This window comes from Triticum aestivum, chromosome 2D, assembly GCF_018294505.1.
Source record: "Triticum aestivum cultivar Chinese Spring chromosome 2D, IWGSC CS RefSeq v2.1, whole genome shotgun sequence".
Classification (NCBI taxonomy): Eukaryota; Viridiplantae; Streptophyta; class Magnoliopsida; order Poales; family Poaceae; genus Triticum; species Triticum aestivum.
Window position 1 is genome coordinate 71,969,983 of NC_057799.1, and position 20,943 is coordinate 71,990,925.

The 20,943-nt window shown below is 43.6% G+C and overlaps 1 protein-coding gene, 1 non-coding gene and 1 pseudogene across 3 annotated transcripts; all 3 read right to left on the minus strand.

Moving 5' to 3' along the window:
• LOC123056358 (uncharacterized) lies at window positions 1–74 on the minus strand (annotated as a pseudogene).
• Window positions 75–232: 158 nt separating this feature from the next.
• On the minus strand, window positions 233–326 carry LOC123056376 (small nucleolar RNA snoR31). Its single transcript, XR_006426758.1, has one exon. It is a non-coding gene; the product is annotated as a small nucleolar RNA snoR31 (small nucleolar RNA).
• Window positions 327–526: 200 nt separating this feature from the next.
• LOC123051654 (probable nucleolar protein 5-2) lies at window positions 527–4,347 on the minus strand. 2 transcript variants are annotated; one of them, XM_044474609.1, is made up of 10 exons: window positions 4,248–4,347; window positions 4,023–4,114; window positions 3,869–3,910; window positions 3,217–3,396; window positions 2,979–3,143; window positions 2,573–2,773; window positions 2,194–2,490; window positions 1,808–2,008; window positions 1,597–1,728; window positions 527–1,164 (listed from the first exon to the last, which is right to left on the minus strand). In XM_044474609.1, exons 2-10 carry the CDS (start codon window positions 4,098–4,100, stop codon window positions 778–780), a joined length of 1,683 nt encoding a protein of 560 aa, XP_044330544.1. In that variant the 5' UTR covers window positions 4,101–4,114; window positions 4,248–4,347; the 3' UTR covers window positions 527–777. The 2 variants fall into 2 exon arrangements, with proteins under 2 accessions (XP_044330544.1, XP_044330546.1); XM_044474611.1 differs by having other exon boundaries at window positions 4,243–4,267.
• Between the last annotated feature and the right edge of the window lie 16,596 nt (window positions 4,348–20,943).

Below are 20,943 nucleotides of genomic sequence, written 5' to 3' on the forward strand. Positions count from 1 at the left end.
CATAAACCTCAGAAAGCCGCAAAAATATCGCTATATGACGGTAATTCCAACATAAAGCTAATCATCATTGGCTTCAATTGCGGTACATATACCTTTATAATGTAAATGACTACTATTTCAAAACAATCGCATTACTAAAAAATGTCAGAAGAAAACAAGGCATATCATCAGAATATAAATGCCTTCTCATCCACAGGATGTTTCAAGGTTTCATCATATGATATGTTTTCTAATGGATTCAGTTGCAAAGATGACATCATACTGACAGCTCAAGCCACCCCTCGGATCAAGTGTTGGATTATGCATCAATACCCCCTCACAATCCAAACAGGTCTTCTACATTGGAAGGCAAGAAGAAGCAAACGAAGAACAGCCGAGAAAGATTTGGAGAATGTTTTAATTTGGTTCGATCCTGCCAGCAATGTCATGCATGCAACAACAAGAATCAAAGTCAAAAATCTAGTTAAGAGTGTTGTTCCCATCCCTGCGCAGTAAGTGTAATCTGCTGACTAGATAAGGGATAAAATTGGCAATTAACAACAGATAAATATATTACTACTCGACAGAATGAACATACTGGCAGATGTTATAGATGAGAGCACAGCATTGGGCCTCTTAAAGTGACTGCTCACCACTTGCAAGTTTCGAATTGTAGGGTTCGTCGCTGCTAATCCTAATGTGGCATTCCATTCTACATGAACGGCAAGTCCCAAAACTTTCAGACAACGATGATAGTACAGCATTACACCACAAATTTCCGGCGTATCTCCATGCCGCTCACTCGTCAGCGTGCTTCTTCTTTTTCTTCTTCTCCTTCTTGGCAGACACGTCAACCTCCATGGGGGCGTCCTCAGCGTCTGATTTCTTCTTCTTTTTCTTCTTCTCACCGTCGGTGTTGGCTGCAGGGGTGTCCTCGGCCTCCTTGCTCTTCTTTTTCTTCTTCTTCTCGCTAGCGTCGGTGACGGCTGCTGGAGTCTCCTCGATGTCCTTGGATTTCTTCTTCTTCTTCTTGGACTTCTCTTTCTCCTGCTCGCCGTCCTGTTCAGCTGCCTCCGCAGTAGGTTCTTCCTCTTGGTGCTTCCTCTTCTTTGAAGCAACTTCTGACTTCTTTGGCGTTTCTTCAGTGGTTTGTCCAAGCACTAGATCTGCTGCTGAGTTGTAAGTCTGACAATGACAAACAAAGTAAGGTCAGGCAAATTTCAAACTCTATTTGTTCAACAACAGTATGTATAGATGATCATTACTGGGAAATCCAAAAGCTGTTGGCTAAACACATGCTCTGTGACAGAATATGCAGCGTGCTCACTTGGACACTCTTAATTAACAGCAAGTTTCGTTTTTGCAATTGTTAGATCTGCCCGGATCTTGACCAATAAGAACAAAGTCGTAACATCCTGATAATTATCTTTCAATTAAAAATCATCCTCCAGTTAAATTAGAATTCTACTGTTTTTGACAAATGACAAGGTTTAACAACTGGCCTACACTTTGAAAATCATCCTCCAGTTAAATGAGAATTCTCCTGTTTTTGACAAATGACAAGGTTTAACAACTGGCCTACACTTTGAAACATAGAGCAAGCGAAAAACAACTTACTTTAGCGGGAGTGATCAGAGCACCACCACCCTTCCGGTCCTTTTCATACGCTTCTATCTTGGGCTTTCCTTTCGTGGAACCAGCAGACCTCCCAAGTTCCTTACCCTCAAGAACTCGAAGCCGTGTTTCAAGCTGTTCAAAGATTCAAATATGAGAACAATATCTTATCTATGGTGTCAAAAAATTGCCTCTACACCACGGTAACAGGTACCTTGATCCTGCTTTCAAGACCCATGGAGTTATCGTCACCGTCAGCAAGGGCATCATATCTTATGGCAAGTGCACTCTTAGCAGCAAGCGAGCGAGAGATCTTTCCCTTGTGCTTCGGAGCCGCCTGTCCAATTAATGATGCATGATAGATGAGACCATACTTTGGTGTGGCATGCTTTGTCTTCAGAGCTCTGAATAAGGCCTGCAGAAAAAATAACCAGTTTAAGTCCCTGGGGCTGGAGCTCAAATTCAGTTGCAGCAAAAGAAAGTGGTAACTTCAACCACAGAAGCATGACAGTGGTCAACTACCAGAACATCAAGTTCAACTAGTCAAAGAAAGAGGAATTTAAAAATTCACAGAAATACACTGTATGTAATTCAACAAACCTTCTCTGCCCCCAGAATCTGAATCGTGCTGCCAGGCTGCTTCGCCAGATTCATCAAACTACCACCATGGGAAATAAGGCGAGCACCAACAAGTTCACCAACAAGTGCAGTCAAGTTGGGAGCAATGGTGTTCATCCTACTTTTTAGATAGTCATAGAGCTGGCCTCTGTACTCAGAAAGAGCCAGGACTTGATCACACAGTTCCCTGATGTTTGAGAGGTCAAGATCATTGACTTCTGTTCCCATGGAAATTACAGCTGCCTCCTTCAGCTCTGCTTCCACCTCTTCTGGCAGTATCTAAAAGAAGCAGAAGCAATCACTTAATGCCAGGTTTCAGGCACATGCACAACACAAGTTTGGACATGTGGACACAGTTTACCTCAGAGAAGTCAAGGTTAACTGCATTAACACGATTGCCCATCATCTTCACAGCTTTCGCGTAATGGATGTTATCTGCAACAATTTTCGTGAGCTCCGGAAAGTGCCAACCGTACCATTCACGGACCCTCATAGCGTAAGTGTTAAGCTCCTTGTCAAGATCGTCCAACAAGCCAATGGCCTGAATGATCATAGTGTCAACCTACGTAAATGGGCACAATCATGAATTAGTGTAGCTTTACTTGTGCATAGGTAAAAAATGAAGAACACACAGCCAAAAGAAGAGCATAACCAGAAGGCATGCTAGAAAATATAGAGCATAGTTTGTAACAGCGAGCACGAAGCATGAAAATAATTTCAGAGTAAGCATCACAATCCTGGGTGCTTTGCAGCAGTAGAAAGCTCACCTTTTCAGGGCTGAACTTGAGTTTATACCTAGACAAGCTGTGGGACAATCCTAGGCTCATTGGACCTAGATCATGCTCAGCTAGTCCAGACATAAGTTCAGTGAGCTGGTTCCTCAGCCCTCTCATCAGTTCCATAACAGCAGAGTTGTGAAGGCAATCAATTTGCTGCAAAATCACAATATTATACAATAATACTGATCAACGCATGTGAATGGAACAGCCGAGTCTCCAAACCAACCAGCTTTTCTTTGATGGCATTCCCAAGTTTAGAATCAGCAACAGCCAATGTTTCACCATCACAGTGCTTCTGCAGGAACTTGCGCAGACCCTTGCTGGGCTTGCTATCAATTAGCAGAGTTGCGGCTGAAAGAGCATCAGAAGTGTTTTCAAACTTGTTGAAAGCCTTCAGCTCAACCACCTGATATAAAATCCATTACGGCAAGTCAGTAATACTAATCCAGGTAAGCACCCTTAACATGAACCAACAAAGAGAGCCCTATAAGACAATGCTGAAGAATCTTAACAAAACAACAAGCACCATTGATCGTTCAACAGGAAACATGCAAAAAATACATCACAAAGGACCCACAGACTAAGCCTCTCACATATCTAGTACAACAGCATACTAAACTAATCTTATGTAATAACTGGCTTGGAAAAACTGTAATTTTCACTGGTAACATCTGGGGACCCAGTAAAGATTGAAACTTTATCAAAGCAGCCACCACAATAATACTACATACACATGTTTCTGCATTAACAGATGCTATGCCTGATTCCAAAACAACCACAGTACAATACTCAATAACAAGGCAGTGGAACCGTGATAAGTCAGAGCAAACCACAACACCCATGAGTAACTCAAAAGACAGAGCCATGAATCATCCCACCTTTCTTGCTTTGTCCGACGAGGCAAAGTCCTTCCACAGATCCTGCGAACCAAAAGCACGGCAAGGATGAGTCGACTAAACAAAACAAACGCCTTTGACCATACGCGAGCACGGCCGTACACGGGTAGGGAGACGGAGGGAACGGAGCCAATACCTCGACGCTGCTGAGCTTCCCCTCGTCCAGCACCTTGAAGAGGGCGAACCCCGCGGGCGTCTCGAAGAGCACCAACATCTCCTCCTCCGCACCTGCCGGCAAAACCCCCAACCATAGCACGAACGCGTCAGCACACCAACCACGCCGACGGGACACCGCGAGAGCGGGGAGAAGGGAGGCCGCGGAGCCGCCGAGGCGGCGGCGCTAGGGATTCTTGTACCTTACCTGTGTATAGGAGGACGAGCTGTGGTGGAGGAGGCGCTGGCGGCGGCGGCGAGGGGAGAGGGGAGGAGAGGAAAAGAGGCGCCGCGCGGGGTGAGGAGAAGGAGGAAGGCAGCCAGGGTTTTAGGGCTCGGCTTATATCGGCGGAGCGGCGTGGAGAGGTTTAGCAGGGCCCACCTCGCGCGTTCCGTGGGCCGTAGCGGGCTGCTCTGCTGTGGGCCGTCCTTGCTGGGCCTGGAATAAGAGTCTCACAATGACGTGGCCCATCACCTCAAGACCTGGAATTGGTCAACCCTAAAAAAACGTACAGCGTCGAGCACGTGAACGGGCATAGTTTTTTTTTTCGAGTGAATGAACGAGCATAGGTAAGGATCTTAGACCAATCAGCCTTTTTTTAGGGCGAATCAGTCTTTGTAATGTACTCCGTAGTGTGCAAGTTGGTTTCAAAGATACTTGCAATTCGCTTAAAACAAATTCTTCATAAATTATGCACATGATCAAAGTGCCTTTGTATCGGACTAGTTGATTACGGAATTTTTTAGAACCATGCAGGAGAGCCGCATGTGTTTCATTTGATAGAAAGAAGAGTGCAACGTCAAGAAGGCACCGTACAACGTCAAAGATGACACGACCCAAACAACAAAAACCACAACCTAGACAACATTGAGAAACTAAGGATCGGGCACAAGCGTCGGCAACAAACGACCTAGACATAACACTAGAGGTCAAACAAGTACAAGTAAGGACCACAAAGAAGCATGAAAGCAATGACCAGACGCCGAAGGAGCTAGCATCATCGGAGAGTAACAACCATGACAACAAAAGCACACCTCCTTCGAAATGGCCATTACCACCAGCTCGAAAAGATCCAACTTGCACGAGCATATGAGTGCCGCCGCCAGGACGACCAAAGACAACTCCACTTCCACAATGAAGGACGCCATCACTGCGCGCAACGAGGCCAAAGCCCAACGAAACTAGAACGACCGTCACCCAGGCCATAGTAGGAATGCCAATGGGGCGCGGATGCGGATAGAGGGGAGTATGTAACGCGCACGAGCAAGGAAGATGACTTCAGTCACAACCAATGGTCAAGCATGGCAAATGAGCGAGGAAGAGATGTGCAACGCTCTCTAAGGCAACCCGACTAAAGAAGGCGAGGGCGAACTGCCATGAAAACAAAGTCACTCACACAAAACCCAGCCACCAAGGACCAACGACCATAAAGCGACCAACATCAAACCATATCTTGACCACAACTCAACGCTCATCACCCGACTCATAGAATCGACGAGAGGTAGGAGGTCAGACGGTGGGAGGGTTGCCCGAGTCAAGAATGACCGAGAGGAGAAGCAGGGTAGCAAAATCGGCAGCGAGTCCCCTGACTCTAGATGGACATGGCTGAAGAAAGGTAGGAGCCCACCAATAACAACTAGATCTAACTCGAGAACCATGGGAGGAATCATACGACAAGAGTTTATTTTAATTGAGTCTTTGTTCCTTCTTCACTTGCCATTATGGGTCAATTAGTGTTTGAGTCCAAGCCTCCATTTTATTCACATTACCATCTCCTCGCATTGCCTTGTTTCACACAAGAAGACAACAATGAGTATTCACCAAGCACACCAACTCTTGAACTGTCTGAGGTTGTCCAAACCCCGGCAGTTCCAGCTTATACATATTAAATACATGACTATATACATTGATCCTCGGTTAATTCGGCTTAAATGGTACATATTAGAAATGTGTGGTCCCGTGTTAGGCAAAGTGAATACATGCCAGTAATATCAAGACCAAGTGAATACATATCGGAATTAATATCTCGTAAACATATATCATTGCTAGACTGCGTGAATGCAAGCGAGAACTAATATCTACCAGCATGTGTACTAGGAAAAACCCGTTCTGACTGTAATGATTAAGTGCACCTTTTGTGACATTAGGCTCCTAGAATTAAATCATGAAATTGTGGGTTTTCTTGGAAGGGTACGTTTCGTGAGGTTAGTATCATGAAATTCCAAGAGCAATTACCATGAACTTCTCTCTTTTTTCACTTAAAATGATAAAGGCACAAAATATCTAGGGAATTCACTCAAATTATTTTTACATAATTTTCCAGGAATCAGAACCATTAATTTATAGTTTTGTATAGAAGACACATAACTTGTTTGAATTAGTGTCATAGGTTTATAGCTATCTTTTCTCTTATGGAAAACCTATCTTGTAAACAAAACACGATAGCACCAAAATAAATATCCACTTTTGAGAGAAAGGGTAAAAGTATAAGGCCTTATACAATGCAAGGTGCTTAGGGGAGGTGCTTAGAGAAATAAACCAGGCTTTCCTTAAGCACAAGTGCTTATTTGTATGGGGTAGACGCTTAATTAGGCGTCTCTGCTTTTAGAAATAGGCACCGGTGCTTCAGAAAAACCGGTTTATTTTTCTAAGCACCTCCCTAAGCACCTAGCATTGTACAAGGCCTAACTCTCATCCATGTTCAAACCAAAAGGTATACTCCAAATGGCAATCAACATATATTGAAGACCAGGCGAATGGGAGACACGATTCCTGAATCCATATCTAGGCTAATTTCATAGAAATCTCAATGCATGAGATTTGGTCTATGGTCTACAAGGGGGTGTTCAATAGACATAATATAAAATTTGATGCAAGTTTTCGAATTGGGTAGTTTTAAGCACAAGAGGCTAGTTGAAAAATCAAGTAATCACAGTGAGTAGAGAAGTGAAAATAGAGTAACTTGCATGGAAGTAAGGGAGTAGAGTAGAGAATGCAAACATTTGTTGACACAGGGATGTTTGTGGTTCAGATCGTTGGCACTATCTTACATCCACGTTGATGGAGGCTTCGAGCCAAATGATTCTAAGATTCAATAATTCCATTTGTGATGCCCAAGTGTCCTACGAAGCACGACTGACCTATTCCGTCATGCTTGCAGTTAGAAGCCCCGCTAGGATAAAATCTTTCACCAAATGAGTGACCGGGTGATCTCTTGGCCCGTACAAACTCTTGTGTCCTTCACACGTAGAACTTGATAGGATCACAAGAGACTCCTAACCATCTAGGATGCTCTCACCATCCGAGAGTAATAAGCAAAACAATGTTACTTAATATAAGAACTCCTTGAAAGATCTGCAATCAAAGCTTCTCTTAAGAATCCATAGAAAAACTATCTCGCAAGGATAGGATTTGTGGTCAAAGAGATGAACTGGAGGTTTAGGGATTCAATAGAGGGGGGGGGGGGGTCTTGGCTATTAAAGAATCAATAAGTGAACATAGAGTCACCCAACACTTTTCTTCTTTTCTTGCCATGGAGCTATCTATCTCTAGAGAGAATTCCTTATTTGGTCCTTTCTTAAAATTTGCTTCCCTATTTGGCCCAAAATAAAAAAAGTTCCCTATCTGACACCTAAAGTAAATTTTGTTCCTTATTTGACACTTTCGTCCATTTTAGACACTAAGGGGTTTAAGTGTGAAGTGAAAAGACCATTTTGCCCCTAGTACATTGTGTAACTATCATGGATATAGTAAAAAAAGCAACCAGCTCACCCATATTTTAGGGATGTTTAATGGATGCTGCGCATATATGTGTATGCTCTAATATTTTGTTCATTAGGTAAGTCTGTGCGTGTAAAAGCATATAAAATATCCGTAGAAGTTTTACTAGCATATATATCAGTACAATATTTTTTTTACGAATAAGTACAGTACCATATACACTCGCAGAAAAGTACAGTGCAATATACCATATTTTGGTTAGTCTCGCCGGCCGATTAGCCCACGGCGCTGAGGCGGTCTCGGCCTTGGGCGTCCACGCACATGGCGCCATGACGTGCGGGTTGAGGGGAGCCTCGGCGTGCGTGGATAAGAGCTGCGGCGTGGAGGCTGGCGGCGCGTGTGCGTGCATCTCCTCCGAGCCGAGCTTGGCGGTCTGCCTGCGTGTCTTCCCTCACAGCTGCACGGGACGGGAGGCTTTATCGATCGCTGATAGGTAACTTGGGCCTTGGCTTGTTGAGTCACCGTTGGGTGCAAATACGGAGTATACATTGGTGCATGCATGCAGGCCAATTATAAACTTGTATAGTTTTGCATGCACGTATGTATCTCTTTTAGCAATTATTTCTCTTAGATCAAAGTGTAAAACTTCAATCTTTTTGGAGCACTCTATTTTACATGATGAACTCTACAAATAAAGTTCAATATTGAATATATTCTCTCACTCATAAATTTTCTAACAACACGTGGTACCTACACATCATACAGTAGTACTTTGCTAGATCAAAGTTACATTTTTTTCACATATATACACTCGTATTTATTTGTTTGCTGGTCCATCACGGCTTACATAAATAATTGGGTTTAGTGCGTAAAAAATTCATCAAACACTAATCGAAATATGGTACTGTATTGATCATAGATATGCTTGTACAAATACATGGATGAACTGATTGCTTTTTTATTACATCCAGAATAGTTACAAAATGCACTAGGGGCAAAATGGTCTTTTCACCTCATACTTAACACCTTTAGTGCCTAAAATGGGCAGAAGTGTCATATAAGGAACAAAATTTACTTTAGGTGTCAAATAGGGTAGAAATTTTTATTTTGGGTCAAATAGGGAAGCAAATTTTAAGAAAGGGCCAAATAAGGAATTCTCTCCTATCTCTATATGGTAGGTGGATTTGAGTGGGGTGGAATGTGATGTGGGTGGCTAGCTAGCAATGAAAGTGTGGTGGACTGGTTGTGAGGGAATGGATGATTGGAACCACAAAAAGGGTATGGTAGAGAATATATATAGAGGGATATCAAAATCTAGCCATTACTAAAAAATTGTAACTAAGACTCGGAAGCACCGGTTGCTTGTAAACTAGCAAAACTATGGAACTAGTTCAAATAAATTCGAATGGCCAGGACAGTGTTCAGAAATAAGGAGAAATATAGTACTCAGAAGTACCGATGAAAGAATGAGTGGGGGTTTTAGCACAAAAGGTGGCACCTTTTTGGCGAGGATAAAACGAGTCAAAAGTACCCGTAAAACTAATTTCTCTATAGCACTGTACAAATCAAAGCAGTTGCTAGATTGAGAATCTGTAGAGTAGAGGTAAGTCATAAAACTGAAAGTTCTAAAAAAGAGGCAAAGCTTATATTGTAACCAGCAGGAAAGCAAACTGAGACGACTCAGAAGTGCCGATGAAATGTTATGCTTGAAAGTACTGATGCAAACAAAAAACATGTCAAAGTGGAAATATGTGGATCAAAAGTTCCAGAACAAAGGAATCCATGGTTCTGAACACCTCGAGTTTGTAGAGCAAATACCTCAACTTTGTTGAGTTCCCCCTCATCCAACAACTTGAATGGGATGAGTCCCACGAGCGCCTCGAACAACAACAACATATATTCCTCACTTAGCGAGAAATTAAAAAAATAGCACACACGTGTCAGCCCAGCAACCACACCACTAAGACACCAAGAGAATCACGAGAAGGGAAGACATGGAGTCGCCAAGGCAGCGACGTCAACAACTGCTCCTCACCTGCTAGAACCCGTAAAAAAAACCAACCCCATCACACACATGTGAGCCCACCTACCACGCCGCTGAGGCAAGGGAGGGCGAAGGGAGTCTTACCTATTTCGGGGGGTAAGAGCATCTCCAATAGATGATGTAGATGCAAAATAACTAACTTTTGCATCTGTGAGGCAAAAAAAAAACCATCCCTAACAGATGATGTAGATACAATTTTTTTACATTACCTCCTCCAAAAGATGTAACATACAACACCTCCACCTTCAGGTGATGTAAAACTGGCGGCCGCGCGCCAACCGCCAAACGCTCTTCTTTTCATCCCCGCACCCACTTCTTCTTCCTCCCACCTCCAGCCGCACTGTTGCCGCCCCCCGCCCGCCCACACTACAAAAAATACACTTCCGTAATGATACGTGTTTGTCACAGTAGGTCATGTTTTCTGTCATGCATGTACATCCATGATGATTTTATGACAGAATCAAGATAGTCATACCTGTGCTGTCGTAGAAGTGTTCCATGACATTACCAAAATTATCATCACGGAAGTGTCCACTTCCATGAGGATAAATGGCGCGTCATGGAAGTGTTTTCGTCAAGGGTAACCGACACGTGGCATCCATCGTAACGGGTCACCGTTAAGCTATCGGGTCCGGTTTTGGATCGGATAACCCGTTAACAGCCCGGATCAATGAGGATTATCCACGTGTAAAATTCTCATTGGCCGGAGGAAACACGTGTTGGCTCACCGTTGGGACAGATGTCATCCATTAATTGGACATGAGGCACCTATGATACGTCGACACGTGGCACGGCCCAACAGAGGCCCATTCCAGTGAAAAGGCCGACCCGTTTGACTTGGTCAAAAGGTAACGGACCGACCCACGGAAAGAACAACCTGTTCGTATATAGCCCATTTACGGCCCGCTAACTCACGACCCGTTACGGCCTATCGGAATTAAGCCCAGTAGCTTCATCTGGGCCGTCCAATATGATTCCAGCCCGTTGTAACTTCCGGCCCATGTATGGCCCATGATGTCTTTCGGCCCATACAAGGCCATTTGTAACTCTTGGCCCATTAACGACCCGTGGTGAATCTGGCCAGCAATGAATAGTGTACCGTTTTATACCCATTAACGGCCCATTATTCCATTGGACCGTTTCCACCCCGTGTTATCTTTCGGCCTTCTCAGGGCCCATTTATTCTTGGCCTCATTTTCATCATTCGGTTACTTACGGCCCGTTACTGGCCTTTTCTGCTTGTGGGCCAAATTTAGCTCGTGGTTACAATCGGCCTGTTAAACCGTTGGGCCGTTTCCATAGCGTCATCAAATATGGCCGATTAACGACGACACATTATGGTCGGCCCATGAACGGACGATTCCAAATCTAGCCCGTTTATGGCCCATAATGCGGTCTGTTATTGGCCCATGTTTGGCCGATCGATCATACGGCCCGTAGAAGGCCCATTGATGGTACGGCTCATAGAAGGCCCATTGTTCCTACGACCCTTAGAAGGCCCATTGTTTCTACGGCCCGTAGGAGGCCCATGGTAACTACAGTAAATATGTAGCCCATGGTTATTGTGGCCTAGTTTTAAAAATTAGGTTATTGCAACCACTAGCAAACCGCGGAAAAAGAACTGCACTGACTACAAGCAAACAAATAAACAAGACAACAAGGAAATAAATAAGCAAGCAACTTACGCTAGGCTATCACGGCTATTACACATATTACATCCACTGGGCATCAAAGTTCGCCACCAGTGCAAATATAGGGAACAAAGCAGCATATCATATACACTGGTTGTCAAAGTTGGCGACCAGTGCAACTAAACGCCGCAGCAAAACAAGTCCAGAACTGAGCTCAAGAAACAATATCCTGGGTACCCATAATGCTGGCAAGATGCTTAGCAAGCTTATTAACTTTCTCTTGTTTGGCGCTTAAATCCTCCAGCACTTGCTGTTGCACCAGAAAGTATGCATCTGAATTCTGCAGGGACTTCCTCAGTCCTTCGGCTTCCTGTCGCATAACATCTGATCGATGTCTTTCAACTTGAAGTTGAGACTCAAGAAGCCGAATTGATTCAGGCAGTGAGTTCGAAGAGCTGGTGCCAGCAGTAGTATCCAGTAACTCGAAGACTACATCAAGACAAGACTTTGGGGTTGTCTCAGTGTCTTCAATATAATTTTTATCATCTTTCTTGGAGACCAACAAGGATGTCTCACTATCTTGAACCTTATCTGCATTACTTCCTTTACCATTGCATAACGGGGTACTCTTCTCCAATATTTTATCCGCGTTCTAAAAGAGAAACAAACAAACAAACACATCACAGGTTTACCATGTTGTATATGAAACTCATTTTGGTAAACCAGTTCAGTAGTAAGGTGGACAGGATAACAACATGAAACAAACATATATCTATGTAGTATGGTCACTGTATGGTCTATATCATTCTAGTTTATGTTGCCAAATCAAGATAAAGACAGTTCAAATCATATCTATTTAAGACAAAGCAGCATAGAAAGAATATAAGTGTGGGAAACTACACAACAATAACAAAACTTGTAATGTGGATGGCATGAGAACATAACTGTTTATTCAATTGAAACTGGAATCAACATAGAGCAAGTTACAATAGCTAACACGTTAAAGAAACAGGTTTAAAACATACCTGTTGCGCCATTGGAGTTTCAGTTGCATCCTTCAAGTTTGAAATTAGTTGGTATGAGTGAATACAGTGATGCAATAGCAAAGTAGTATGAACCATAGCTACGGAACCTGACCTAAGAACAATTCTTCTTCTGCTTTAAGCGTTGACTTGGGGTTCGGAGTGGTGGTCCTCGTGCTTTGGGCACTGCAGTTGCCTTACTAACTGCTCGTGTTTGGGTGCTCTGTGGTGGAGACGGTGCTGTGTCAACTGGAACTGGGTTACTATCTATTGGGGTTGGGGTTAGAAGGGGTGTAGCTGGTTCTCTGTCCAACTGGGTAGGGGTACAATCTGCGTGAGTCTGGGTTATGTGTGGTGGGGCTGGTTCTTGGGCAAGTACAACTGTGGCTCTATCTACATCGACAGGTAGCACGATCTTTTCTGAAGACCGTGTTTTTACTCCCACAGATACTGCCATCACCCCCTCCAATTGAAATGGCTGATAAACAAGAAAAGTAATTGAATATACAGACATTGTAAGATAGACAGTTGCAATGGATAGTAGGGAAGAAAACAGGGCATGAAATAATTCACATTTATGTTGTCTAACCAAACAGAATAACATGACATAATTCCACATATATGATGGCTAATTAAACAGGATAACATGACACAATTTCACATGTATGATGGCTAACTAAATAGGATAGAATGACATACTTCAAAATATGATGATTATGTAAACAGGATGACATGATATAACTATATGATGTGTCTATTAAAGTGGTTGGCATGCCATAAATCACAAACATGCCGTCGATGGAAACATGATGGCATGATATAATTCACGGATAGAATGACATAATTCAAAATATGATGACTATGTAAACAGGATGAGATGATATAACTATATTATGTCTTTAGAAAATGGGTTAGCATGCCATAATTCAGATACATGCTGTCTATGTAAACATCATGGCATGATATAATTCAAATATATGATTTATATACTAAGCCAGTGAGCAGAGAGAAATCACATATATGATGTGTCAACTAAGGAGATGGCATCCAATATTGTGTATATCATGTAAAAACTAAGCATTGCAATACAATATATGCATGATATGAGTAATATAACCCTGCCAAGTTTGAGCATACACCTTAGGAGGATAATAGTGTTAGAAATATGCCCTAGAGGCAATAATAAATTGGTTATTATTATATTTCCTTGTTCATGATAATCGTTTATTATCCATGCTAGAATTGTATTGATAGGAAACTCAGATACATGTGTGGATACATAGACAACACCATGTCCCTAGTAAGCCTCTAGTTGACTAGCTCGTTGATCAATAGATGGTTACGGTTTCCTAACCATGGACATTGGATGTCGTTGATAATGGGATCACATCATTAGGAGAATGATGTGGACAAGACCCAATCCTAAGCCTAGCACAAGATCGTGTAGTTCGTTTGCTCAGAGCTTTTCTAATGTCAAGTATCATTTCCTTAGACCATGAGATTGTGCAACTCCCGGATACCGTAGGAATGCTTTGGGTGTGCCAAACGTCACAACGTAACTGGGTGGCTATAAAGGTGCACTACGGGTATCTCCGAAAGTGTCTGTTGGGTTGGCACGAATCGAGACTGGGATTTGTCACTCCGTGTAAACGGAGAGGTATCTCTGGGCCCACTCGGTAGGACATCATCATAATGTGCACAATGTGACCAAGGAGTTGATCATGGGATGATGTGAGTTACGGAACGAGTAAAGAGACTTGCCGGTAACGAGATTGAACAAGGTATAGGGATACCGACGATCGAATCTCGGGCAAGTAACATACCGTTAGACAAAGGGAATTGCATACGGGATTGATTGAATCCCCGACATCGTGGTTCGTCCGATGAGATCATCGTGGAACATGTGGGAGCCAACATGGGTATCCAGATCCCGCTGTTGGTGATTGACCGGAGAACGTCTCGGTCATGTCTGCATGGTTCCCGAACCCGTAGGGTCTACACGCTTAAGGTTCGATGACGCTAGGGTTATAGGGAAAGTATGTACGTGGTTACCGAATGTTGTTCGGAGTCCCGGATGAGATCCCGGACGTCAGGAGGAGTTCCGGAATGGTCCGGAGGTAAAGATTTATATATGGGAAGTCCTGTTTTGGTCACCGGAAAAGTTTCGGGTGAAATCGGTAATGTACCGGGACCACCGGGAGGGTCCCAGGGGTCCACCAAGTGGGGCCACCAGCCCCAGAAGGCTGCGTGGGACAAGTGTGGGAGGGGACCAGCCCCAGGTGGGCTGGTGCGCCCCCCCACCAAGGCCCAAGGCGCATGGGAGAGTGGGAGGGGGCAAACCCTAGGTCCAGATGGGCCTTAGGGCCCATCTAGTGGGGCGCCCCCCTCTCCTCCCCTTGCCCCCCCCCCTTGATGGGATCTAGGGCTGGCTGCCTCCTCTTGGGGGTGGAAACCCTAAGGGGGGCGCAGCCCCCTCCCCCTATATATAGTTGAGGTTTGGGCTGCCCAAGACACATGAGAAAGTCTCTCTTTTGGCGCAGCCCTACCCCTCTCCCTCCTCCTCCTCTCCCGCGGTGCTTGGCGAAGTCCTGCGGGATTGCCACGCTCCTCCATCACCACCACGCTGTTGTGCTGCTGCTGGATGGAGTCTTCCCCAACCTCTCCCTCTCACCTTGCTGGATCAAGGCGTGGGAGACGTCACCGGGCTGCACGTGTGTTGAACGCGGAGGCACCGTTCTTCGGTGCTTAGATCGGAATCAACCGCGATCTGAATCGCTACGAGTACGACTCCCTCATCCGCGTTCTTGCAACGCTTCCGCATCGCGATCTACAAGGGTATGTAGATGCACTCCCCTTCCCCTCGTTGCTAGATCACTCCATAGATTGATCTTGGTGATGCGTAGAAAATTTTGAATTTCTGCTACGTTCCCCAACAGTGGATCATGAGCTAGGTCTATGCGTAGTTTCTATGCACGAGTAGAACACAAAGTAGTTGTGGGCGTAGATGTTGCCAATTCTTCTTGCCGCTACTAGTCTTATCTTGTTTCGGCGGCATTGTGGGATGAAGCGGCCCGGACCGACCTTACACGTACACTTATGTGAGACAGGTTCCACCGACTGACATGCACTAGTTGCATAAGGTGGCTAGCGGGTGTCTGTCTCTCCCACTTTAGTCGGAACGGATTCGATGAAAAGGGTCCTTATGAAGGGTAAATAGAAATTGGCATATCACGTTGTGGTTTTGCGTAGGTAAGAAACGTTCTTGCTAGAAACCCATAGCAGCCACGTAAAACATGCAACAACAATTAGAGGACGTCTAACTTGTTTTTGCAGGGTATGCTATGTGATGTGATATGGCCAGAAGGATGTGATGAATGATATATGTGATGTATGAGATTGATCATATTCTTGTAATAGGAATCACGACTTGCATGTCGATGAGTATGACAACCGGCAGGAGCCATAGGAGTTGTCTTATTTTTGTATGACCTGCGTGTCATTGAATAACGCCATGTAAATTACTTTACTTTATTGCTAAGCGCGTTAGCCATAGAAGTAGAAGTAATCGTTGGCGTGACAACTTCATGAAGACACAATGATGGAGATCATGATGATGGAGATCATGGTGTCATGCCGGTGACAAAGATGATCATGGTGCCCCGAAGATGGAGATCAAAGGAGCAAAATGATATTGGCCATATCATGTCACTATTTGATTGCATGTGATGTTTATCATGTTATGCATCTTATTTGCTTAGAACGACGGTAGTAACTAAGATGATCCCTCACTAAAATTTCAAGAGACGTGTTCCCCCTAACTGTGCACCGTTGCGAAGGTTCGTTGTTTCGAAGCACCACGTGATGATCGGGTGTGATAGATTCTAACGTTCGAATACAACGGGTGTTGACGAGCCTAGCATGTACAGACATGGCCTCGGAACACATGCAAAACACTTAGGTTGACTTGACGAGCCTAGCATGTACAGACATGGCCTCGGAACACAAGAGACCGAAAGGTCGAACATGAGTCGTATAGGAGATACGATCAACATGGAGATGTTCACCGATGATGACTAGTCCGTCTCACGTGATGATCGGACACGGCCTAGTTTGACTCGGATCATGTATCACTTAGATGACTAGAGGGATGTCTATCTGAGTGGGAGTTCATTAATCAGATGAACTTAATTATCATGAACATAGTCAAAAGATCTTTGCAAATTATGTCATACGCTTTAGTTCTACTGGTTGAGATATGTTCCTAGAGAAAATTTAGTTGAAAGTTGGTAGTAGCAATTATGCGGACTGGGTCCGTAAACTGAGGATTGTCCTCATTGCTGCACAGATGGCTTATGTCCTTAATGCACCGCTCAGTGTGCTGAACCTCAACGTCGTCTGTAGATGTTACGAAACATCTGACATACACGTTTTGATGACTACGTGATAGTTCAGTGCGGTTTAGAATTGTGGCACCAAAGACGTTTTTGAAATGTCACAGAACATGTGAGATGTTCCGAAGACTGAAATTGGGATTTCATACTAGTGCCCACGTCAAGAGGTATGAGACCTCTGACAAGTTTCTTAAGCCTGCAAACTAAGGGAGAAAAGCTCAATCGTTGAGCATGTGCTCAGATTGTCTGAATACCACAATCGCTTGAATCGAGTGGGAGTTAATCTCCCAGATGAGACAGTGATGGTTCTCCATAGTCACTGCCACCAAGCTAGTAGAGCTTCGTGATGAACTATAACATATCGGGGATAGTTATGATGATCCTTGAGCTATTCGCGATGTTTGACACCGCGAAAGTAGAAATCAAGAAGGAGCATCAATTGTTGATGGTTAGTAAAACCACTAGTTTCTAGAAGGGCAAGGGCAAGAAGGGATACTTCATGAAACAGCAAATCATTTGCTGCTCTAGTGAAGAATCCCAAGGTTGAACCCAAACCCGAGACTAAGTGCTTCTGTAATGAGGGAACGGTCACTGAAGCAGAACTACCCTAGATACTTGGTAGATGAGAAGGCAGGCAAGGTCGACAGAAGTATATTGGATATACATTATATGAATGTGTACTTTACTTGTACTCCTAGCAGCACCAGGGTATTAGATACCAGTTCGGTTGCTAAGTGTTAGTAACTCGAAATAAAAGCTGCGGAATAAACGGAGACTAGCTAAAGGTGAGATGACGATATGTGTTGGAAGTGTTTCCAAGGTTGATGTGATCAAGCATCGCATGCTCCCTCTACCATCGAGATTTGGTGTTTGCGTTGAGCATGATTGGATTATGTTTATCGCAATACGGTTATTCATTTAAGGAGAATAATGGTTACTCTGTTTATTTGAATAATACCTTCAATGGTCTTGCACCTAAAATGAATCTCGATCGTAGTGATACACATGTTCATGCCAAAAGATATAAGATAGTAATGATAGTACCACATACTTGTGGCACTGCCACTTGAGTCATATTGGTATAAAACGCATGAAGAAGCTCCATGTAGATGGATCTTTGGACTCGCTCGTTTTTGAAAAGATTGAGACATGCGAACCATGTCTATTGGTATATATGCATGAAGAAACTCCATGCAGATGGATCATTTGGAATCACTTGATTTTGAATCACTTGAGACATGCAAATCATACCACATGGGCAAGATGACTGAAAAGCCTCGTTTTCAGTAAGATGGAACAAGAGAGCAACTTGTTGGATGTAATACATTTTGATGTGTGCAGTCCAATGAGTGCTGAGGCATGCAGTGGATGTCGTTAAGTTCTAACTTCACAGATGATTTGAGTAGATGCTGAGTATATTTAATTGATGGAACACAAGTCTGAATTATTGAAAGGTTCAAGTAATTTCAGAGTGAAGTTGAAGATCGTCGTGACAAGAGGATAAAATGTCTGTGATATGATCATAGAGATGAGTATCTGAGTTACGAGTTTGGCACACAATTAAGACATTGTGGAAAGTGTTTCACAATTAATACCGCCTGGAACACCATAGTGTGATGGTGTGTCCGAACATCATAACTGCACCCTATTGGATATGGTGCATAACATGATGTCTCTTATCGAATTACCACTATCGTTTATGGGTTAGGCATTAGAGACAACCGCATTCACTTTAAAAGGGGCACCACGCAATTCCGTTGAGACGACACCGTTTAGAGAAACCTAAGTTGTCGTTTCTTAAAAGTTTGGGGCTGCGCAGCTTATGTGAAAAAGTTTCAAGCTAATAAGCTCGAACCCAAAGCGGATAAATACATCTTCATAGAAAACCCAAAACAGTTGAGTATACCTCCTATTTCAGATCTGGAAGCAAAAGTAATTGCTTCTAGAAACGAGTCCTTTCTCGAGGAATGTTTCTCTCGAAAGAATTGAGTGGGAGGATGGTGGAGACTTGATAAGGTTATTGAACCGTCACTTCAACTAGTGTGTGGCAGGGCACAGGAAGTTGTTCCTGTGGCACCTACACCAATTGAAGTGGAAGCTCATGATAGTGATCATGAAACTTCGGATCAAGTCGCTACCAAACCTCGTAGGACGACGAGGATGCGTACTACTTCAGAGTGGTACGTGATCCTGTCTTGGAAGTCATGTTGCTAGACAACAATGAACCTACGAGCTATGGGGAAGTGATGGTGGGCCCATATTCCGACAAATGGTTAAGAGCCATGAAATCCGAGATAAATGGGTCTTTGAGAAGAAGACGGACGTGGACGGTAATGTTACCGTCTATGAAGCTCGACTTGTGGCAAAGAGTATTTCCACAAGTTCAAGGAGTTGACTACGATGAGATTTTCTCATCCGTAGCGATGCTTAAGTCCGTCGGAATCATGTTAGCATTAGCTGCATTTATGAAATCTGGCAGATGGATGTCAAAACAAGTTTCCTTACCAGTTTTCGTAAGGAAAGGTTGTATGTGATACAATCAGAAAGGTTTTGTCGATCCTAAGGATGCTAAAAGGTATGCTAGCTCCAGCGATCCTTCCATGGACTAGAGCAAGCATCTCGGAGTCAGAATATACGCTTTGATGGAGTGATCAAAGTTTTTGGGTTTATACAAGGTTTGTTGGAAACTTGTATTTACAATAAAGTGAGTGGGAGCGCTACAACATTTCTGATAAGTATATGTGAATGACATATTGTTGATCCGAAATGATGTAAAATTTCTGGAAAGCATAAAGGGTTGTTTGAAAGGAGTTTTTCAAAGGAAGACCTGGATAAAGCTGCTTACATATTGGGCATCAAGATCTATAGAGATAGATCAAGACGCCTGATGATACTTTCAAAAAAAACACACACCTTGACATGATTTTGAAAGAGTTCAAAATAGATCAGCAAAGAAGGAGTTCTTGGTTGTGTTACAAGGTGTGAGTATTGAGTAAGACTCAAGACCTGACCACAGCAGAAGAGAGAGAAAGGACGAAGGTCGTCCCCTATGCTTTAGACATAGGCTCTACAGTATGCTATGCTGTGTACCGCACATGAAGTGTGCCTTGCCATGAGTTGGTCAAGGGGTACAATAGTGATCCGGGAATGGATCACATGACAGCGGTCGAACTTATCCTTAGTACCTAGTGGACTAAGGAATTTTCTCGATTATGGAGGTGAAAAGGAGTTCGTCGTAAAGGGTTACGTCGATGCGAACTTTGACACTAATCCGGATGACTCTGAGTAGTAAACCGGATTCGTATAGTAGAGCAATTACTTGAAATGGCTCCAAGTAGCGCGTGGTAGCATCCACAAAGATGACATAGATATTCGTAAAGCACACACGGATCTGAAAGGTTCAGACCAGTTGACTAATAACCTCTCTCACAAGCATAACATGATCAAACCAGAACTCATTGAGTGTTAATCACATAGTGATGTGAACTAGATTGTTGACTCTAGTGAACTCTTTGGATGTTGGTCACATGGTGATGTGACCTATGACTGTTAATCACATGGTGATGTGGACTAGATTATTGACTCTAGTGCAAGTGGGAGACTGTTAGAAATATGCCCTAGAGGCAATAATAAATTGGTTATTATTATATTTCCTTGTTCATGATAATCGTTTATTATCCATGCTAGAATTGTATTGATAGGAAACTCAGATACATGTGTGGATACATAGACAACACCATGTCCCTAGTAAGCCTCTAGTTGACTAGCTCGTTGATCAATAGATGGTTACGGTTTCCTGACCATGGACATTGGATGTCGTTGATAACGGGATCACATCATTAGGAGAATGATGTGATGGACAAGACCCAATCCTAAGCCTAGCACAAGATCGTGTAGTTCGTTTGCTCAGAGCTTTTCTAATGTCAAGTATCATTTCCTTAGACCATGAGATTGTGCAACTCCCGGATACCGTAGGAATGCTTTGGGTGTGCCAAACGTCACAACGTAACTGGGTGGCTATAAAGGTGCACTACGGGTATCTCCGAAAGTGTCTGTTGGGTTGGCACGAATCGAGACTGGGATTTGTCACTCCGT

What these genes read in the sequence shown, in the direction of transcription:
- LOC123051654 (XM_044474609.1), bottom strand. Translation starts at nt 4,100, where the DNA reads ATGTTGGTGCTCTTCGAGACGCCCGCGGGGTTCGCCCTCTTCAAGGTG. An exon ending in GGAAGCTCAGCAGCGTCGAG is followed by an intron (nt 3,911 to 4,022) that starts GTATTGGCTCCG and finishes TTTGGTTCGCAG; the next exon opens with GATCTGTGGAAGGACTTTGC. An exon ending in TCAAGTTCAGCCCTGAAAAG is followed by an intron (nt 2,774 to 2,978) that starts GTGAGCTTTCTA and finishes CCATTTACGTAG; the next exon opens with GTTGACACTATGATCATTCA.